This window comes from Sander lucioperca, unplaced genomic scaffold (genome assembly GCF_008315115.2).
Source record: "Sander lucioperca isolate FBNREF2018 unplaced genomic scaffold, SLUC_FBN_1.2 Unpl_16, whole genome shotgun sequence".
Taxonomy (NCBI): domain Eukaryota; kingdom Metazoa; phylum Chordata; class Actinopteri; order Perciformes; family Percidae; genus Sander; species Sander lucioperca.
In genome coordinates, this window is record NW_023396197.1 from 17895 (window position 1) to 35000 (window position 17106).

General features: G+C 74.2%; 1 protein-coding gene across 1 annotated transcript in view; it reads right to left on the reverse strand.

The window, feature by feature from the left end:
* Positions 1–6458: 6458 nt before the first annotated feature.
* LOC118494539 (circumsporozoite protein-like) overlaps positions 6459–17106 on the reverse strand; it is a gene marked incomplete at both ends in the record, with an annotated part of 12488 nt that continues 1840 nt past the window's right edge. Inside the window, 5 exons of the mRNA XM_035998843.1 lie at positions 6459–6506; positions 7307–7641; positions 12594–12725; positions 13781–14037; positions 15189–15490. Coding sequence (XP_035854736.1) covers positions 6459–6506; positions 7307–7641; positions 12594–12725; positions 13781–14037; positions 15189–15490 — 1074 coding nt within the window. The remainder of the gene's footprint in view (positions 6507–7306; positions 7642–12593; positions 12726–13780; positions 14038–15188; positions 15491–17106) is intronic.

The window sequence follows — 17106 nt, forward strand, 5'->3', positions numbered from 1 at the left end:
GCTGCCTGTCTGGCTGGCTGGCTGGCCGCTCGCCCGTTGGCTGCTGGCTGGCTGGCTGGCTGGCTGGCCGCTCTCTCGCTCGCTCGCTCGCTCGCTCGCTCGCTCGCTCGCTCGCTCGCTCGCTCGCTGGCTTTCTGGCTGGCTGGCTGGCTGGCTGGCCGCTCTCTTTCTCGCTCGCTCGCTCGCTCGCGCTCGCTCGCTCGCTCGCTCGCTCGCTCGCTGGCTGGCTGGCTGGCTGGTTGGCTGGCCGGCTGGCTGGCCCCTCGCTCGCTGGCTGGCTGGCTGGCTGGCCGCTCGCTCTTTCGCTGGCTGCCTGGCTCTCTGGCTGGCTGCCTGGCCGCCCGCTCGCTCTCTCGCTGTGGCTGGTTGGCTGGCTGGGTTGCTGGCTGGCTGGCTGGCCGCTCGCTCGCTCGCTCGCTCGCTCGCTGGCTCCTGGCTGGCTGGCTGGCTGGCCGCTCTCTCTCGCTCGCTCGCTCGCTCGCTCGCTCGCTCGCTCGCTGGCTGGCTGGCTGGCTGGTTGGCTGGCCGGCTGGCTGGCCCCTCGCTCGCTGGCTGGCTGGCTGGCTGGCCGCTCGCTCTTCGCTGGCTGCCTGGCTCTCTGGCTGGCTGCCTGGCCGCCCGCTCGCTCTCTCGCTCGCTCTCTCGCTCGCTCGCTCGCTCGCTCGCTCGCTCGCTCGCTCGCTCGCTCGCTCGCTCGCTCGCTGCCTGTCTGGCTGGCTGGCTGGCCGCTCGCCCGTTGGCTGCTGGCTGGCTGGCTGGCTGGCTGGCTGGCCGCTCTCTCGCTCGCTCGCTCGCTCGCTCGCTCGCTCGCTCGCTCGCTGGCTTCCTGGCTGGCTGGCTGGCTGGCTGGCCGCTCTCTTTCTCGCTCGCTCGCTCGCTCGCTCGCTCGCTCGCTCGCTCGCTCGCTGGCTGGCTGGCTGGCTGGTTGGCTGGCCGGCTGGCTGGCCCCTCGCTCGCTGGCTGGCTGGCTGGCTGGCCGCTCGCTCTTTCGCTGGCTGCCTGGCTCTCTGGCTGGCTGCCTGGCCGCCCGCTCGCTCTCTCGCTCGTTGGCTGGTGGGCTGGCTGGGTTGCTGGCTGGCTGGCTGGCCGCTCGCTCGCTCGCTCGCTCGCTCGCTGGCTTCCTGGCTGGCTGGCTGGCTGGCCGCTCTCTCTCGCTCGCTCGCTCGCTCGCTCGCTCGCTCGCTCGCTCGCTCGCTCGCTGGCTGGCTGGCTGGCTGGTTGGCTGGCCGGCTGGCTGGCCCCTCGCTCGCTGGCTGGCTGGCTGGCTGGCCGCTCGCTCTTTCGCTGGCTGCCTGGCTCTCTGGCTGGCTGCCTGGCCGCCCGCTCGCTCTCTCGCTCGTTGGCTGGTTGGCTGGCTCGGTTGCTGGCTGGCTGGCTGGCCGCTCGCTCGCTCGCTCGCTCGCCCGCTCGCTCGCTCGCTCGCTCGCTCGCTCGCTGGCCGGCTGCCCGCTCGCTCGCTGGCTGGCCGGCTGGCTGGCTCGCTCGCTCGCTCGCTCGCTCGCTCGCTCGCTCGCTGGCTGGCTGGCTGGCTGGCTGGCTGGCTGGCTGGGCTGGCTGGCCGCTCGCTCGCTCGCTCGCTCGCTCGCTCGCTCGCTCGATCGCTCGCTCGCTCGCTCGCTCGCTCGCTCGCTCGCTCGCTCGCTCGCTGGCTGGCTGGCTGGCTGCCTCGCCGCCCGCTCGCTCGCTCGCTGTTTGGCTGGCTGGCTGGCTGGCCGCTCGCTCGCTGTCTGGCTGGCTGGCTGGCTGCCTGGCTGGCTGGCTGGCTGCCTGGCCGCCCGCTCGCTCTCTCGCTCGCTCGCTCGCTCGCTCGCTCGCTCGCTCGCTCGCTGCCTGTCTGGCTGGCTGGCTGGCCGCTCGCCCGTTGGCTGCTGGCTGGCTGGCTGGCTGGCTGGCTGGCTGGCCGCTCTCTCGCTCGCTCGCTCGCTCGCTCGCTCGCTCGCTCGCTCGCTCGCTGGCTTCCTGGCTGGCTGGCGGCTGGCTGGCCGCTCTCTTTCTCGCTCGCTCGCTCGCTCGCTCGCTCGCTCGCTCGCTCGCTCGCTGGCTGGCTGGCTGGCTGGTTGGCTGGCCGGCTGGCTGGCCCCTCGCTCGCTGGCTGGCTGGCTGGCTGGCCGCTCGCTCTTTCGCTGGCTGCCTGGCTCTCTGGCTGGCTGCCTGGCCGCCCGCTCGCTCTCTCGCTCGTTGGCTGGTTGGCTGGCTGGGTTGCTGGCTGGCTGGCTGGCCGCTCGCTCGCTCGCTCGCTCGCTCGCTGGCTTCCTGGCTGGCTGGCTGGCTGGCCGCTCTCTCTCGCTCGCTCGCTCGCTCGCTCGCTCGCTCGCTCGCTCGCTGGCTGGCTGGCTGGCTGGTTGGCTGGCCGGCTGGCTGGCCCCTCGCTCGCTGGCTGGCTGGCTGGCTGGCCGCTCGCTCTTTCGCTGGCTGCCTGGCTCTCTGGCTGGCTGCCTGGCCGCCCGCTCGCTCTCTCGCTCGCTCTCTCGCTCGCTCGCTCGCTCGCTCGCTCGCTCGCTCGCTCGCTGCTGTCTGGCTGGCTGGCTGGCCGCTCGCCCGTTGGCTGCTGGCTGGCTGGCTGGCTGGCTGGCTGGCCGCTCTCTCGCTCGCTCGCTCGCTCGCTCGCTCGCTCGCTGGCTTCCTGGCTGGCTGGCTGGCTGGCTGGCCGCTCTCTTCTAGCTCGCTCGCTCGCTCGCTCGCTCGCTCGCTCGCTCGCTGGCTGGCTGGCTGGCTGGTTGGCTGGCCGGCTGGCTGGCCCTCGCTCGCTGGCTGGCTGGCTGGCTGGCCGCTCGCTCTTTCGCTGGCTGCCTGGCTCTCTGGCTGGCTGCCTGGCCGCCCGCTCGTCTCTCGATCGTTGGCTGGTTGGCTGGCTGGGTTGCTGGCTGGCTGGCTGGCCGCTCGCTCGCTCGCTCGCTCGCTCGCTGGCTTCCTGGCTGGCTGGCTGGCTGGCCGCTCTCTCGTCGCTCGCTCGCTCGCTCGCTCGCTCGCTCGCTCGCTCGCTCGCTTGCTGGCTGGCTGGCTGGTTGGCTGGCCGGCTGGCTGGCCCCTCGCTCGCTGGCTGGCTGGCTGGCTGGCCGCTCGCTCTTTCGCTGGCTGCCTGGCTCTCTGGCTGGCTGCCTGGCGCCCGCTCGCTCTCTCGCTCGTTGGCTGGTTGGCTGGCTCGGTTGCTGGCTGGCTGGCTGGCCGCTCGCTCGCTCGCTCGCTCGCCCGCTCGCTCGCTCGCTCGCTCGCTCGCTCGCTCGCTCGCTCGCTGGCCGGCTGCCCGCTCGCTCGCTGGCTGGCCGGCTGGCTGGCTCGCTCGCTCGCTCGCTCGCTCGCTCGCTCGCTGGCTGGCTGGCTGGCTGGCTGGCTGGCCGGCTGGCCGCTCGCTCGCTCGCTCGCTCGCTCGCTCGCTCGCTCGTCGCTCGCTCGCTCGCTCGCTCGCTCGCTCGCTCGCTCGCTCGCTCGCTCGCTGGCTGGCTGGCTGGCTGCCTCGCCGCCCGCTCGCTCGCTCGCTGTTTGGCTGGCTGGCTGGCTGGCCGCTCGCTCGCTGTCTGGCTGGCTGGCTGGCTGCCTGGCCGCGCGCTCGCTCTCTCGCTCTCTCGCTCTCTCGCTCGCTCGCTCGCTCGCTCGCTGCTCGCTCGCTCGCTCGCTCGCTGGCTTCCCGCTCGCTCGCTGGCTGGCCGGCTGGCTGGCTGGGCTGGCTTGCTGGCTGCTCGCCGGCTGGCTGGCTGGCTGGCCGCTCCCTCGCTCGCTCGCTGCTTGGGATGTCTGGCTGTCTGGCTGGCTGGCTGGCTGGCTGGCTGCCTGGCCGCCGCTCGCTCTCTCGCTCGCTCGCTCGCTCGCTCGCTCGCTCGCTCGCTCGCTCGCTCGCTCGCTCGCTCGCTGGCTCCGCTCGCTCGCTGGCTGGCCGGCTGGCTGTCTGGCTGTCTGGCTGGCTGGCTGGCTGGCTGGCTGCCTGGCCGCCCGCTCGCTCTCTCGTCTCTCTCGCTCGCTCGCTCGCTCGCTCGCTCGCTCGCTCGCTCGCTCGCTCGCTCGCTGGCTGCCCGCTCGCTCGCTGGCTGGCCGGCTGGCTGGCTGGCTGGCTGGCTTGCTGGCTGCTCGCTCGCTCGCTGGCTGGCTGGCTGCTGGCTGGTTGGCCGCTCGCTGGCTGGCTGGCTGGCTGGCTGCCTGGCTGGCTGGCTGGCGGCTGGCTGGCTGCCTGGCTGGCTGCTCGCTCGCTCGCTCGCTCGCTCGCTGTCTGGCTGGCTGGCTGGCTGGCCGCTCGCCCGTTGGCTGCTGGCTTGCTGGCTGGCTGGCTGGCTGGCCGCTCTCTCGCTCGCTCGCTCGCTCGCTCGCTCGCTCGCTGGCTTCCTGGCTGGCTGGCTGGCTGGCCGCTCGCTCGCTCGCTAGCTCGCTCGCTCGCTCGCTCGCTCGCTCGTGCTCGCTCGCTCGCTCGCTCGCTCGCTCGCTCGCTCGCTCGCTGGCTGGCTGGCTGGCTGTTTGGCTGGCCGGCTGGCTGGCCCCTCGCTCGCTGGCTGGCTGGGCTGGCTGGCCGCTCGCTCTTTCGCTGGCTGCTGGCTCTCTGGCTGGCTGCCTGGCCGCCCGCTCGCTCTCTCGCTCGTTGGCTGGTTGGCTGGCTGGCCGCTCGCTCGCTCGCTCGCTCGCTCGCTCGCTGGCTGCCCGCTCGCTCGCTGGCTGGCCGGCTGGCTGGCTTGCTGGCTGCTCGCTCGCTGGCTGGCTGGCTGGCTGGCCGCTCCCTCGCTCGCTCGCTGCTTGGCTGTTTGGCTGTCTGGCTGTCTGGCTGTCTGGCTGGCTGGCTGGCTGGCTGGCTGCTGGCCGCCCGCTCGCTATCTCGCTCGCTCGCTCGCTCGCTCGCTCGCTCGGTCGCTCGCTCGCTCGCTCGCTCGCTCGCTCGCTCGCTCGCTCGCTGGCTGCCGCTCGCTCGCTGGCTGGCCGGCTGGCTGGCTGGCTGGCTTGCTGGCTGCTCGCTCGCTCGCTGGCTGGCTGCTGGCTGGTTGGCCGCTCGCTGGCTGGCTGGCTGGCTGCCTGCCTGGCTGGCTGGCTGGCTGGCTGGCTGCCTGGCTGGCTGCTCGCGCGATCGCTCGCTCGCTCGCTCGCTCGCTCGCTCGCTGGCTTCCTGGCTGGCTGGCTGGCTGGCCGCTCTTCTCGCTCGCTCGCTCGCTCGCTCGCTCGCTGGCTGGCTGGCTGGTTGGCTGGCCGGCTGGCTGGCCCCTCGCTCGCTGGCTGGCTGGCTGGCTGGCCGCTCGCTCTTTCGCTGGCTGCCTGGCTTCTGGCTTGCTGCCTGGCCGCCGCTCGCTCTCTCGCTCGTTGGCTGGTTGGCTGGCTGGGTTCCTGGCTGGCTGGCTGGCCGCTCGCTCGCTCGCTCGCTCGCTCGCCCGCTCGCTCGCTCGCTCGCTCGCTCGCTCGCTCGCTCGCTCGCTCGCTGCATGTCTGGCTGGCTGGCTGGCCGCTCGCCCGTTGGCTGCTGGCTGGCTGGCTGGCTGGCTGGCTGGCTGGCTGGCCGCTCTCTCGCTCGCTCGCGCTCGCTCGCTCGCTAGCTCGCTCGCTCGCTGGCTGCCCGCTCGCTCGCTGGCTGGCCGGCTGGCTGGCTGGCTGGCTTGCTGGCTGCTCGCTCGCTGGCTGGCTGGCTGGCTGGCCGCTCCCTCGCTCGCTCGCTGCTTGGCTGTCTGGCTGTCTGGCTTTCTGGCTGTCTGGCTGGCTGGCTGGCTGGCTGGCTGCCTGGCCGCCCGCTCGCTCTCGCTCGATCGCTCGCTCGCTCGCTCGCTCGCTCGCTCGCTCGCTCGCTCGCTCGCTCGGTCGCTCGCTCGCTCGCTCGCTCGCTCGCTCGCTGGCTCCCGCTCGCTCGCTGGCTGGCCGGCTGGCTGGCTGGCTGGCTGGCTGGCTTGCTGGCTGCTCGCTGGCTGGCTGGCTGGCTGGCTGGCCGCTCCTCGCTCGCTCGCTGCTGGCTGTCTGGCTGTCTGGCTGGCTGGCTGGCTGGCTGGCTGCCTGGCCGCCCGCTCGCTCTCTCGCTCGCTCGCTCGCTCGCTCGCTCGCTCGCTCGGTCGCTCGCTCGCGCTCGCTCGCTGGCTGGCCGCTGGCTGGCTGGTGGCTGGCTTGCTGGCTGCTCGATCGCTCGCTGGCTGGCTGCTGGCTGGTTGGCCTCTCGCTGGCTGGCTGGCTGGCTGCCTGCCTGGCTGGTGGCGGCTGGCTGGCTGGCTGGCTGCCTGGCTGGCTGCTCGCTCGCTCGCTCGCTCGCTCGCTCGCTCGCTCGCTCGCTCGCTCGCTCGCTCGCTCGCTGCCTGTCTGGCTGCTGGCTGGCCGCTCGCCCGTTGGCTGGCTGGCTGGCTGGCTGGCTGCTCGCTCTCGCTCGCTCGCTCGCTCGCTGCTCGCTCGCTCGCTCGGTCGCTCGCTCGCGCTCGCTCGCTCGCTCGCTGCTCGCTCGCTGGCTTCCTGGCTGGCTGGCTGGCTGGCCGCTCCTCTCTCTCGCTCGCTCGCTTCGCTCGCTCGCTCGCTCGCTCGCTCGCTGGCTGGCTGGCTGGCTGGCTGTTGGCTGGCCGGCTGGCTGGGCCCGCTCGCTGGCTGGCTGGCTGGCTGGCCGCTCGCTCTTTCGCTGGCTGCCTGGCTCTGCGCTGGCTGCCTGGCCGCCCGCTCGCTCTCTCGCTCGTTGGCTGGTTGGCTGGCTGGGTGTGCTGGCTGGCTGGCTGGCCGCTCGCTCGCTCGCTCGCTCGCTCGCTCGCTCGCTCGCTCGCTCGCTCTGCTCGTGGCTGCCCGCTCGCCCGCTCGCTCCCTCGTTGGCTGGCTGGCGGCTGGCTGGCTGGGGCTGGCTGTCGCTCCCTCGCTCGCTGCTTGGCTGTTTGGCTGGCTGGCTGCTGGTGGCTGGCCGCCGCTCGATCGCTCGCTCGCTCGCTCGCTGCTGCCTGGCTGCGCTCGTCGCTGGCTGGCCGGCTGGCTGGCTGGCTGGCTTGCTGGCTGCTCGCTGCGGGCTGGCTGGCTGGCTGGCCGCTCCTCGCTCGCTCGCTGCTTGGCTGTCTGGCTTTCGCTGGCTGGCGGCTGGCGCTCGTCGCTCGCTCTCGCTCGCTCGCTCGCTCGCTCGCTCGCTCGCTCGCTCGCTCGCTCGCTCGCTCGCTCGCTGGCTGGCTGGCTGGCTGGTGGCTGCCGGCTGGCTGGCCCTCGCTTGCTGGCTGGCTGGCTGGCCGCTCGCTCTTCGCTGGCTGCTGGCTCTCTGGCTGGCTGCCTGGCCGCCCGCTCGCTCTCGCTCGTTGGCTGTTGGGCTGGCTGGCTGGCTGGCGGCTGGCTGGCTGGCCGCTCGCTCGCTCGCTCGCTCGCTCGCTCGCTCGCTCGCTCGCTCGCTGGCGCTGCTCGCTGGCGCTGGCTGCTGCGCTCGCCGCGCCGCTCGCTCGCTGCTGGCCGGCTGGCTGCTCGTCTCGCTCGCTGTCGCTGGCTGGCTGCAGCGCGCTCGCTCGCTGGCTGGCTGGCTGCCTGGCTCGCTGGCCGCCCCGCTCGTCGCTGCTGCGCTGTTGTGGCTGGCTGCTGGCTGGTGCTGGCCGCTCGGCTCGCTGTCTGTCGCTGGCTGCTCGCTGGCTGCTCTGGCCCGCGCTCGCTCGCTGGCGGCTGGCTGCTGGCTGGCTGGCGGCTGCTCGCTCGCTCGCTGCTTGGCTGCTCCTGGCTGGTTGGCTGCGCTGGCTGGCTGGCTGGCTGCTGGCCGGCGCTGGCTCGCTGGCTCGCTCGCGCGCTCGCTCGTCGCTCGCTAGCTCGCTCGCTCGCTCGCTCGCTGCTCTGGCTGGCTGGCTGGCTGCGCCGTCGCCTGCTCTGGCTGCTGGCTGGCTGGCTGGCTGGCTGGCTGCGGGCCGCTCTCTCGCTCGCTCGCTCGCTCGCTCGCTCGCTCGCTCGCTGCTCTCGCTGGCCTGGCTGGCTGGCTGGCTGGCCGCTCGTCGCTCGCTCGCTCGCTCGCTTCGCTCGCTCGCTCGCTCGCTCGCTCAGTCGCTCGCGCTGGCTGGCTGGCTGGTTGGCTGGTTGGCTGGCGGCTGGCTGGCCCCTCGCTCGCTGGCTGGCTGGCTGGCTGGCCGCTCGCTCTTTCGCTGGCTGCTGGCTCTCTGGCTGGCTGCCTGGCCGCCCGCTCGCTCTCTCGCTCGTTGGCTGGTTGGCTGGCGGGTTGCTGCCTGGCTGGCTGGCCGCTCGCTCGCTCGCTCGCTCGCTCGCTGCGCTTCGCTGGCTCGCTGCTCGCTCGCTCGTCTGCTCGCTCGCTCGCTCGCTCGCTGGCTCGCTGTCGCTGGCTCGCTGGCGCTCGCTCGCTCGCTCGCTGCGCTCGCTCGCTGCGCTCGCTGCTCGCTGGCCTGCGCTCGCTCGCTCGCTCGCTGGCTCGTCGCTCGCTCGTCGCTCGCTCGCTCGCTGCTGGCTGCCTGGCTCGCTCGCTGGCTGCCGGCTCGCTCGCTCGTCGCTGGCTCGCTCGCTCGCTGCTCGCTGCTCGCTCGCTCGCTGCTGGCTGTGCTGCTGGCTGGCTGGCCGCTCGCTGGCTGCTGGCTGCCTGGCTGGCTGCTGGCTGGCTGGCTGGCTGGCTGCGCGCTCGCTCGCTCGCTCGCTCGCTCGCTCGCTCGCTAGCTCGCTCGCTCGCTCGCTCGCTCGCTGCTGGCTGGCTGGCTGGCTGGCCGTCGCCTCTGGCTCGCTGGCTCGCTCGCTCGCTCGCTCGCTCGCTCGCTCGCTGCTCGCTCTCGCTGGCTGGCTGGCTGGCTGGCTGGCTGCCTGCGCCTGCTGGCCCGCTCGCTGCTTTGGCTGGCTGGTCTGGCTGGCTGGCCGCTCGCTCTTTCGTTGCTGCCTGGCTCGCTGGCTGGCTGCCTGGCCGCGCGCTCGCTCTGGCTGTTGGCTGGCTGGGCTTGCTGGTGCGCTGGCCGTCCGCTCGCTCGCTCGCTGTCTCGCTGCTGGTTTGCTCTGGCTGGCTGGCTGGCTGCGCTGGCTGCTCCTCGCGCTCGCTCGCTCGCTCGCTCGCTCGCTCGCTCGCTCGCTCGCGCGCTCGCTCGCTCGCTCGCTCGCTCGCTGGCTGGCTGGCTGGCTGGTTTGGCTGGCGGCTGCCTCGCGCCTCGCTCGCTCGCTGGCTGGCGGCTGGCTGGGCGCCGCTCGCTCGCTGTCTGGCTGGCTGCCTGGCCGCGCTGCTGCTGGCTGGCTGGCTGCCCTGGCTCGCCGCTCCCTCGCTCGTCGGCTGGTGGCTGCTGGCTGTGCTGGCTGCTGGCTGGCTGGCTGGCTGCCTGGCCGCCCGCTCAGCTTCGCTCGCTCTCCGCTCGCTCGCTCGCTCGCTCGCTCGCTGGCTGCCCGCTCGCTCGCTGGCGGCCGGCGGCTGGCTCGGCTGGCTGGCTCGCTGCGCTCGCTGCTGGCTGCTGGCTGGCTGGCTGGCTGGCTGGCTGGCCGCTCGCTGCTGCTCGCTGCTCGCCGCTCGCTCGCTCGCGGCTCGCTGGCTGGCTGGCGGCTGCCGGTGGCTGCGCTGGCTCGCTCGCTCGCGCGCTCGCTCGCTCGCTCGCTTGCTGGCTGGCGGGCTGGCTCCGCTCGCTGGCTGGCCGGCTGGCTGGCTGCCTCGCTCGTCGCTGCTCGCTCGCTGGCTGGCTGGCTGGCTGGCTGGCTGCCGCTCCCTCGCTCGCTCGCTGCTGGCTGGCTGGCTGTCTGGCTGTCTGGCTGGCTGGCTGGCTGGCTGGCTGGCTGCCTGGCCGCCCGCTCGCTCTCTCGCTCTCTGCTCTCTCGCTCGCTCGCTCGCTCGCTCGCTCGCTCGCTCGCTCGCTCGCTGGCTTCCGCTCGCTCGCTGGCTGGCCGGCTGGCTGGCTGGCGGCTTGCTGGCTGCTCGCTGGCTGGCTGGCTTGGCTGGCTGGCTCGCTACTCGATGGCTGCCTGCTCTCGGCTGTCTGCTGCTGCGCTGCTCTGGCTCGCCTGGTGGCTGGCTGGCTGGCTGGCTGCTGGCGCCCGCTCGCTCGCTCGCGTCGCTCGCTAGCTCGATCGCTCGCTGGCTGCTGGCCGCTCGCTCGCTCGCTCGCTCGCTGCCCTCCGCTCGCTCGCTGCTGCCGCTGGCTGGCTTGTGGCTGCTCGCTGGCCGGCTGGCTGGGCTGCTGCCTCGCTCGGCTGGATGGCTGCGGCGTGTGCGGGGCTGGCTGCTCTCTCGCTCGCTGTGCTGCTCGCTCTCTGTCGCTCGCCTGGCCGCCCGCTCGCTCCTCGCCTCGCTGGCTGGCTGGCTGGCTGTGCTGGCTGGCTGGCTGTCGGCCGTCCTGCTCGCTCGCTCGCTCGCTCGCTCGCTCGCTCGCTCGCTCGCTCGCTCGCTGCGCTCCGCTCGCTCGCTGCCTGCTCGGCTCGATCGCTGCTCGCTCGCTCGCTGCTGGCGCGCTGCCCGCTGCTGCTGGCTGGCCGGCTGGCTGGCTCGCTGCTCGCTCGCTCATCGCTCCCGCTCGCTCGTCGCTTCGCTCGCTCGCTCGCTCGCTCGCTCCGCTCGCTCGCTCGCTGGTGGCTGGCTGGATGCGCCCGCCGCCCGCTCGCTCGCTCGCTGTTTGGCTGGGGCTGGCTGGCTGGCCGCTCGCTCGCTGTCTGGCTGGCTGGCCTGGCCGCGCGCTCGCTCGCTGGCTGGCTGGCTGGCTGCCTGGCTCGCTGGCCGCTCCCTCGCTCGCTCGCTGCTTGGCTGTCTGCTGTCTGGCTGGCTGGCTCTGCTGGCTGGCTGCCTGGCCGCCCGTCGCTCGCTCGTAGCTCGCTCGCTTGCTGCTGTGGCTGGCTGCTTGCTGGCTGGCTGGGCTGGCTGCCCGCCGCCCGCTCGCTCGCTCGCTGTTGGCCGCTGGCTGGCTCGCTCGCTCGCTCGCTCGGCTGGCTCCCGGCCCCGCGTCGCTCGCTGGCTGGCTCGCTGGCTCGCTGGCGCTCCCTCGCTCGCTCGCTGCTTGGCTGTCTGGCTGTGCTGGCTGTCTGGCTGGCTGCCTGCCGCCCGTTCGCTCTCTCGCTCGCTCGCTCGCTCGCTCGCTCGCTGCGTCGCTGGCTGCCCCGCTCGCTCGCTGGCTGGCGCGGCTGGCTGGCTGGCTGGCTTGCTGGCTGCTCGCTCGCTCGATGCTGGCTGGCTGGCTGCCTGGCTGGCTGGGCCGCTCGCTGCTGGCTGGCTGGCTGCCTGGCTGTCTGGCTGGCTGGCCTGGCTGGCTGCTGGCGCGCCGCTCGCTCGCCTCGCTCGCTCGCTCTGCTCGCTCGTCGCTGTCTGGCTGGCTGGCTGGCTGGCCGCTCGACCGTTGGCTGCTGGCTGCTGGATGGTGCTGGCTGCGGCTCCGGCTGGCTGGCTGGCTGGCAGCTCGCTCGCTCTCTCGCTCGCTTGTCGCTGTCGCTTCTGCTGCTCGCTAGCTGGCTCCTGGCTGGCTGGATGGCTGGCGCTCGCTCGCTCGCTCGCTCGCTCGATCGCTCGCTCGCTGCTCGCTCGCTCGCTCGCTCGCTGCGCTGCTCGCTCGCTCGCTCGCTCGCTCGCTCGCTGGCTGGCTGGGCTGCTGTTGGCTGGTGCTGGCCGGCTGGCTGGCTCGCTCGCTGGCTGGTTTTGGCTGGCTGGCGCTGCTCTTGGGCGCCTGGCTCTCTGGCTGCTGCCTGCCGCCGCTCGCTCTCTCGCTGCTGGCTGCGTTGGCTGGCGGGTTGCTGGCGGCTGGCTGGCCGCTCGCTCGATCGCTCGCTAGCTCGCTCGCTCGCTAGCTGGCTCGCTCGTCGCTCGCTCGCTGGCTCGCTCGCTGGCTGGCGTTTGGGTCGCTGCTGGACGCTCGCTCCTCGCTCGCTCGCTCGCTCGCTCGCTCGCTCGCTCGCTGATCGTCGCTGGCTGGCTGTTTGGGTGGCTGTCTGGCCGCTCGCTCCTCGCTCGCTCGCTCGCTCGCTCGCTCGCTCCTCGCTCGCTCGCTCGCTCGCTCTCTCGCTCGCTCGCTCGCTCGCTGTCGCTCGCTCGCTGGCTGCCCGCTCGCTGCTGCTGGCGGCTGGCTGGCTCGCTGGCTGGCTGGCTGGCTGGCTGGCCGCTCGCTCTCGCTGGCTGCCTGGCTCTCTGGCTGGCTGCCTGCCGCCCGCTCGCTCTCTCGCTCGTTGCTGGTTGGCTGGCGGGTTGCTGGCTGGCTGGCTGGCCGCTCGCTCGCTCGCTCGCTCGCTCGCTCGCTCGCTCGCTCGCTCGCTCGCTCGCTCGCTGCTGTCGCTCGCTCGCTGGCTGGCTGTTTGGGTGGCTGCCTGGCCGCTCGCTCCCTCGCTCGCTCGCTCGCTCGCTCGCTCGCTCGCTCCGTCGCTCGCGCTCGCTCGCTCGCTCGCTCGCTCGCTCGCTCGCTCGCTCGCTGGCGCTGCCCGCTTCGCTCGCTGGCGGCCGGCTGGCTGCTGCGCTGGCTGGCTGGCTGGCTGCTGGCTGCTCCGCTCGCTCGCTGCGCTGGCTGGCTCGCTGGCTGCCGTTGGCGCTCGCTCGCTGGCTGGCTGCTGGCGTGGCTGGCTGCCTGGCTGGCTGCTCGCGCGCTCGCTCGCTCGCTCGTCGCTCGCTCGCTCGCTCGCTCGCCTCGCTCGCTCCCTCGCTCGCTCGCTCGCTCGCTGGCTTGCGGCTGCCGCTCGCCCGTTGGCTGCGGCTGGCTGGCTCGCTGCGCTGGCCGCTCTCGCTCGCTCGCTCGCTCGCTCGCTCGCTGGCTGGCTGGCTGGCTGGCTGGTGCCTCGCCGCCCGCTCGCTCGCTCGCTGTTTGGCTGGCTGGCTGGCTGGCTGGCCGCTCGCTCGCTCGCTGTCTGGCTGGCTGGCTGGCTGCTGGCCGCGCGCTCGCTCGCTGGCTGGCTGGCTGCCTGGCTCGCTGGCCGATCCCTCGCTCGCTCGCTGCTTGGCTGTCTGCTGTCTGGCTGGCTGGCTGGCTGGCTGGCTGCCTGGCTCGCCCTGGCCGCTCGCGCTCGCTCGCTCGCTCGCTCGCTCGCTCGCTCGCTCGCTCGCTCGCTCGCTGGCTGGCTGCTTGGCTGCCTGGCTGGCTGGCTGCCTCGCCGCCCGCTGCGCTCGCTCGCTGTTTGGCCGGCTGGCTGGCCGCTCGCTCGCTCGCTGTCTGGCTGGCTGCCTGGCCCGCGCTCGCTCGCTGGCTGGCTGGCTGCCTGGCTCGTCTGGCCGCTCCCTCGCTCGCTCGCTGCTTGGCTGTCTGGCTGTCGGCTGGCTGGCTGGCTGGCGGCTGCCTGGCCGCCCGTCTCTGCTCTCTCGCTCGCTCGCTCGCTCGCTCGCTCGCTGGCTTCCCGCTCGCTCGCTGGCTGGCCGGCTGGCTGGCTGGCTGGCTGGCTTGCTGCTGCTCGCTCGCTCGCTGGCTGGCTGGCTGCTGGCTGGTTGCCGCTCGCTGGCTGGCTGGCTGCTGCCTGGCTGGCTGGCTGGCCGGCTGGCTGGCCGGCTGGCTGGCTGCCCTGGCTGCTGCTCGCGCGCTCGCTCGCTCGCTCGCTCGCTCGCTCGCTCGCGTCGCTCGCTGCGCTGCCGCTCGCTCGCTGGCTGGCCGCTGGCGGCTCGCTCGTCGCTCGCTCGCTCGCTCGCTGGCGCTGGCTGGCTGGCTGGCTGGCTGCCCCGCTCGCTCGCTCGCTCGCTGCTTGGCTGTCTGGCTGTCTGGCTGGGCTGGCTGGCTGGCTGGCTGCCTGGCCGCCCGCTCGCTCTCTCCGCTCTCTAGACTCCTCGCTCGCTCGCTCGCTCGTCGCTCGATCGCTAGCTCGTCGCTCGCTCGCTGCTTCCCGCTCGCTCGCTGGCTGGCCGGCTGGCTGGCTGGCTGGCTTGCTGGCTGCTCGCTGGCTGGCTGGCTGGCTGGCCGCTCCCTCGCTCGCTCGCTGCTTGGCTGTCTGGCTGTCTGGCTGTCTGGCTGGCTGGCTGGCTGGCTGCTGGCTGGCGTGCCTGGCCGCCCGCTCCTCGCTCGCTCGCTCGCTCGCTCGCTCGCTAGCGCTCGGTCGCTCGCTCGCTCGCTGGCTGCCCGCTCGCTCGCTGGCTGGCCGGCTGGCTGGCTTGCGCTGTCGCGCTGGCTGGCTGCTGCCTGCCTGCCTGGCTGCTGGCTGGCTGGCGGCTGGCTGGGCTGGCTGCTCTGCGCTCGCTCGCTGCTCGCTCGTCGCTGCGCTCGCGTCGCTCGCTCGCCCGCTCGCTGGCTGCCTGCCTGCCTGGCGGGTGGCGGCTGCGCATGGCTGGCTGCCTGGCTGGCTGCTCTCTCGCTCGCGGCTCGCTCGCTCGCTGCTCGATCGCTGCTCTACGCTCGTCGCTCGCGCGCTCGCTCGCTAGCTCGCTCGCTGCTGGCCGGCTGCCCGCTCTCTCGCTGGCGGCCGGCTGGCTGGCTCGTCGCTCGCCCGCTCGCTACGCTCGCTGTCGATCGCTCGCTAGCTCGCTCGCTCGCTCGCTCGCTCGCTCGCTCGCTGGCTGGCTGGCTGCGCCTCGCCGCCGCTCGCTCGCTCGTGTTGCTGGCTGGCTGGCTGGCTGGCCGCTCGCGCTCGCTGTCTGGCTGCTGGCTGCTGGCGCGCGCTCGCTCGATGGCTGGCTGGCTGCCTGGCTCGATGGCGCGCTCCCTCGCTCGCTCGTGCTGGCTGTCTGGCTGTCTGGCTGGCTGGCTGGCTGGCTGGCTGCTGGCCGCCGCGCTCGCTCGCTCGCTCGCTCGCTCGCTCGCTCGCTCGCGGGCTGGCTGTGGCTGGCTGGCTGGCGGCTGCCTCGCGCCCCGCTCGCTCGCTCGCGTTTGGCCGGCTGGCTGGCCGCTCGCTCGCTCGCTGTCTGGCTGGATCGCTGGCTCCCGCGCTCGCTCGCTGGCTGCTGGCTGCCTGCTCGCTGGCCGCTCCCTCGCTCGCTCGCTGCTTGGCTGTCTGGCTGTCTGGCTGGCTGCTGTCTGCTGGCTGCCTGGCCGCCCGTTCGCTCTCGCTCTCTCGCTCGCTCGCTCGCTCGCTCGCTCGCTGGCTGCCAGCTCGCTCGCTGGCTGGCGGCGCTGGCTGGCTGGCTGCTGGCTGCTCGCTCGCTCGCTGGCTGCTGGCTGCCTGGCTGGTGGCCGCTCGCTGGCTGGCTGGCTGGCTGCCTGGCTGGCTGCTGGCTGCCTGGCTGGCTGCTCGCGCGCTCGCTCGCTCGCTCGCTCGCTCGCTCGCTCGCTCGCTCGCTCGCTGGCTGGCTGGCTGCTGGCTCGCTCGCGTGGCTGCTGGCTTGCTCGCTGGCTGGCTGGCTGGCTCCTGGCTGGCTGGCTGGATGCCGCTCGCTCGCTCGTCTCTCGCTCGCTCGTCGTCGCTCGCTCGCTCGCTCGCTCGCTCGCTCGCTGGCTTCTGGCTGGCTGCTGGCTGGCCGTCGCTCGCTCGATCGCTCGCTCGCTCGCTCGCTGCTGCTCGTCGCGCTCGCTAGCTCGGCTCGCTCGCTGCTCGCTCGCTCGCTCGCTCGCTCGCTGCGCTGGCTGCGCTGCTGCGGGGCTGTCTGGCTCGCCGGCTGCGCTCGCTCCCTCGCTCGCTCGCTCGCTGGTCGCTGCGCCGCTCGCTCGCTCGCTGGCTCGCTGGCTCGCTCGGCTGGCTCCTGGCGCCCGCTCGCGCTCTCGCTCGTGCGGTCCTGGCGCGCTGCTGGCTCGCTGGCTCGCTCGCTCGTCGCTCGCTCGCTCGCTCGCTCGCTCGCTCGCTGGGCTCGCTCGCTCGCGCTCGCTCGCTCGCTTCGCTCGCTCGCTGTCTGCGTGGCTCGCTCGGCTCGCTCGCTCGCTCGCTCGCTAGCTCGCTCGCTCGCTCCTCGCTCGCTCGCTCGCTCGCTGGCTGGCTGCTGGGTCGCTGCTGTCGCTCGCGCTCGCTCGCTCGCTCGCTCGCTCGCTCGCTCGCTCGCCCTCGCTCGCTCGCTTCGCTCGCTCGCTCGCTCGCGCGCTCGCTCGCTCGCTCGCTGCGCTGCGCTCGCTCGCTCGCTGGCGCTGCGCTCGCTGCTGCTCGCTCGCTCGCTCGCTGCCTGTCGCTCGCTCGTCTCTCGCTGGCTCGCTCGCTCTGCGCTGCTCGCCGCCGCCGCGCTCGCTCGCTCGCTCGCTGCTGCTCGCTCGGGTTCGCTGCGCTGGCTGGCTGGCTCGCTCGCTCGCTCGCCGCTCGCTCGCTCGCTGCGCTCGCTCGCTCGCTCCTCGCTCCGTCGCTCGCTCGCTCGCTCGCGCATCGCTCGCTCGCTCGCTGCCTGGCTGCCGCTCGCTCGCTCGCTCCGCTCGCTGCGCTCGCTCGCTCGTCGCTCGCTCGCTCGCTCGCTCGCTCGCTCGCTCGCTCGCGCTCGCTCGCCCTGGCTCGCTCGCTCCTCGCTGTCGCGTCGCTCGCTGGCTCGCTGCTCGCTCCCGCTCGCTCGCTCGCTCGCTCGCTCCTGTCGCTCGCTCGCTCGCTCGCTCGCTCGCTCGCTCGCTCGCTCGCTCGCGTCGCTCGCTCGCTCGCTCGCTCGCTCGCTCGCGCTCGCTGCGCTCGCTCGCTCGCTCGCTCGCTCGCTGGTCGCTCGCTGGCTCGCTCGCTAGCTCGCTCGCTCCTGGCTCGGATGCTCGCTCCGCTCGCTCGCTCGCTCGCTGCGCTCGCTCGCTCGCTCGCTCGCCGCTCTCTCGCTCGCTCGCTGCTGGCGTCGCTGTCTCTCGCTGGCGCTGCGCTCGCGCCTGCTCGCTCGCTCGCTCTGCTCGCTCGCTCCTCGTGCTCGCTCGCTCGCTCGCTCGCTCGCTCGCTCCCGCGCTGCTGCTCGCTGTGCTGCCCGCCGCTCGCTCGCTCGCTCGCTCGCTGCCGTCTGGCTGCCGCTCGCTCGCTCGCTGCTGCTCGCTGCCTGCGCTCCTGCTCGCTCGCTCGCTCGCTGGCTCCTCGCTCGCTGGCCGCTCGCTCGCTCGCTCGCTCGCTCCTGTCGCGCGCTCGCTGCTCGGCTGGCTGCTCGCTCCTGTCGCTCGCTCGCTCTCTCGCGCTCGCTCGCTCGCTGTCGCTCGCTCGCTCGCTCGCTCGCTCGCTGTCGCTCGCTCGCTCGCTCGCTGCGCTCGCTCGCTCGCTCGCTGCTCGCTCGCTCGCTCGCTCGCTCGCTCGGCTGCGCTCGCTCGCTGCTCGCTCGCTCGCTCGCTCGCTCGCTCGCTCGCTGCGCTCGCTCCGCTGCTCGCTGCTCGCTCGCGCTCGCTAGCTCGCGCTCGCTCGCTCGCTGCGCTCGCTCGTCGCTGCTCGCTCGCTCGCTCGCTCGCTCGCTCGCTCGCTCCTGCGCTGCCTCGCTCGCTCGCTGCTCGCTCGCTCGCTCGCTCGCTC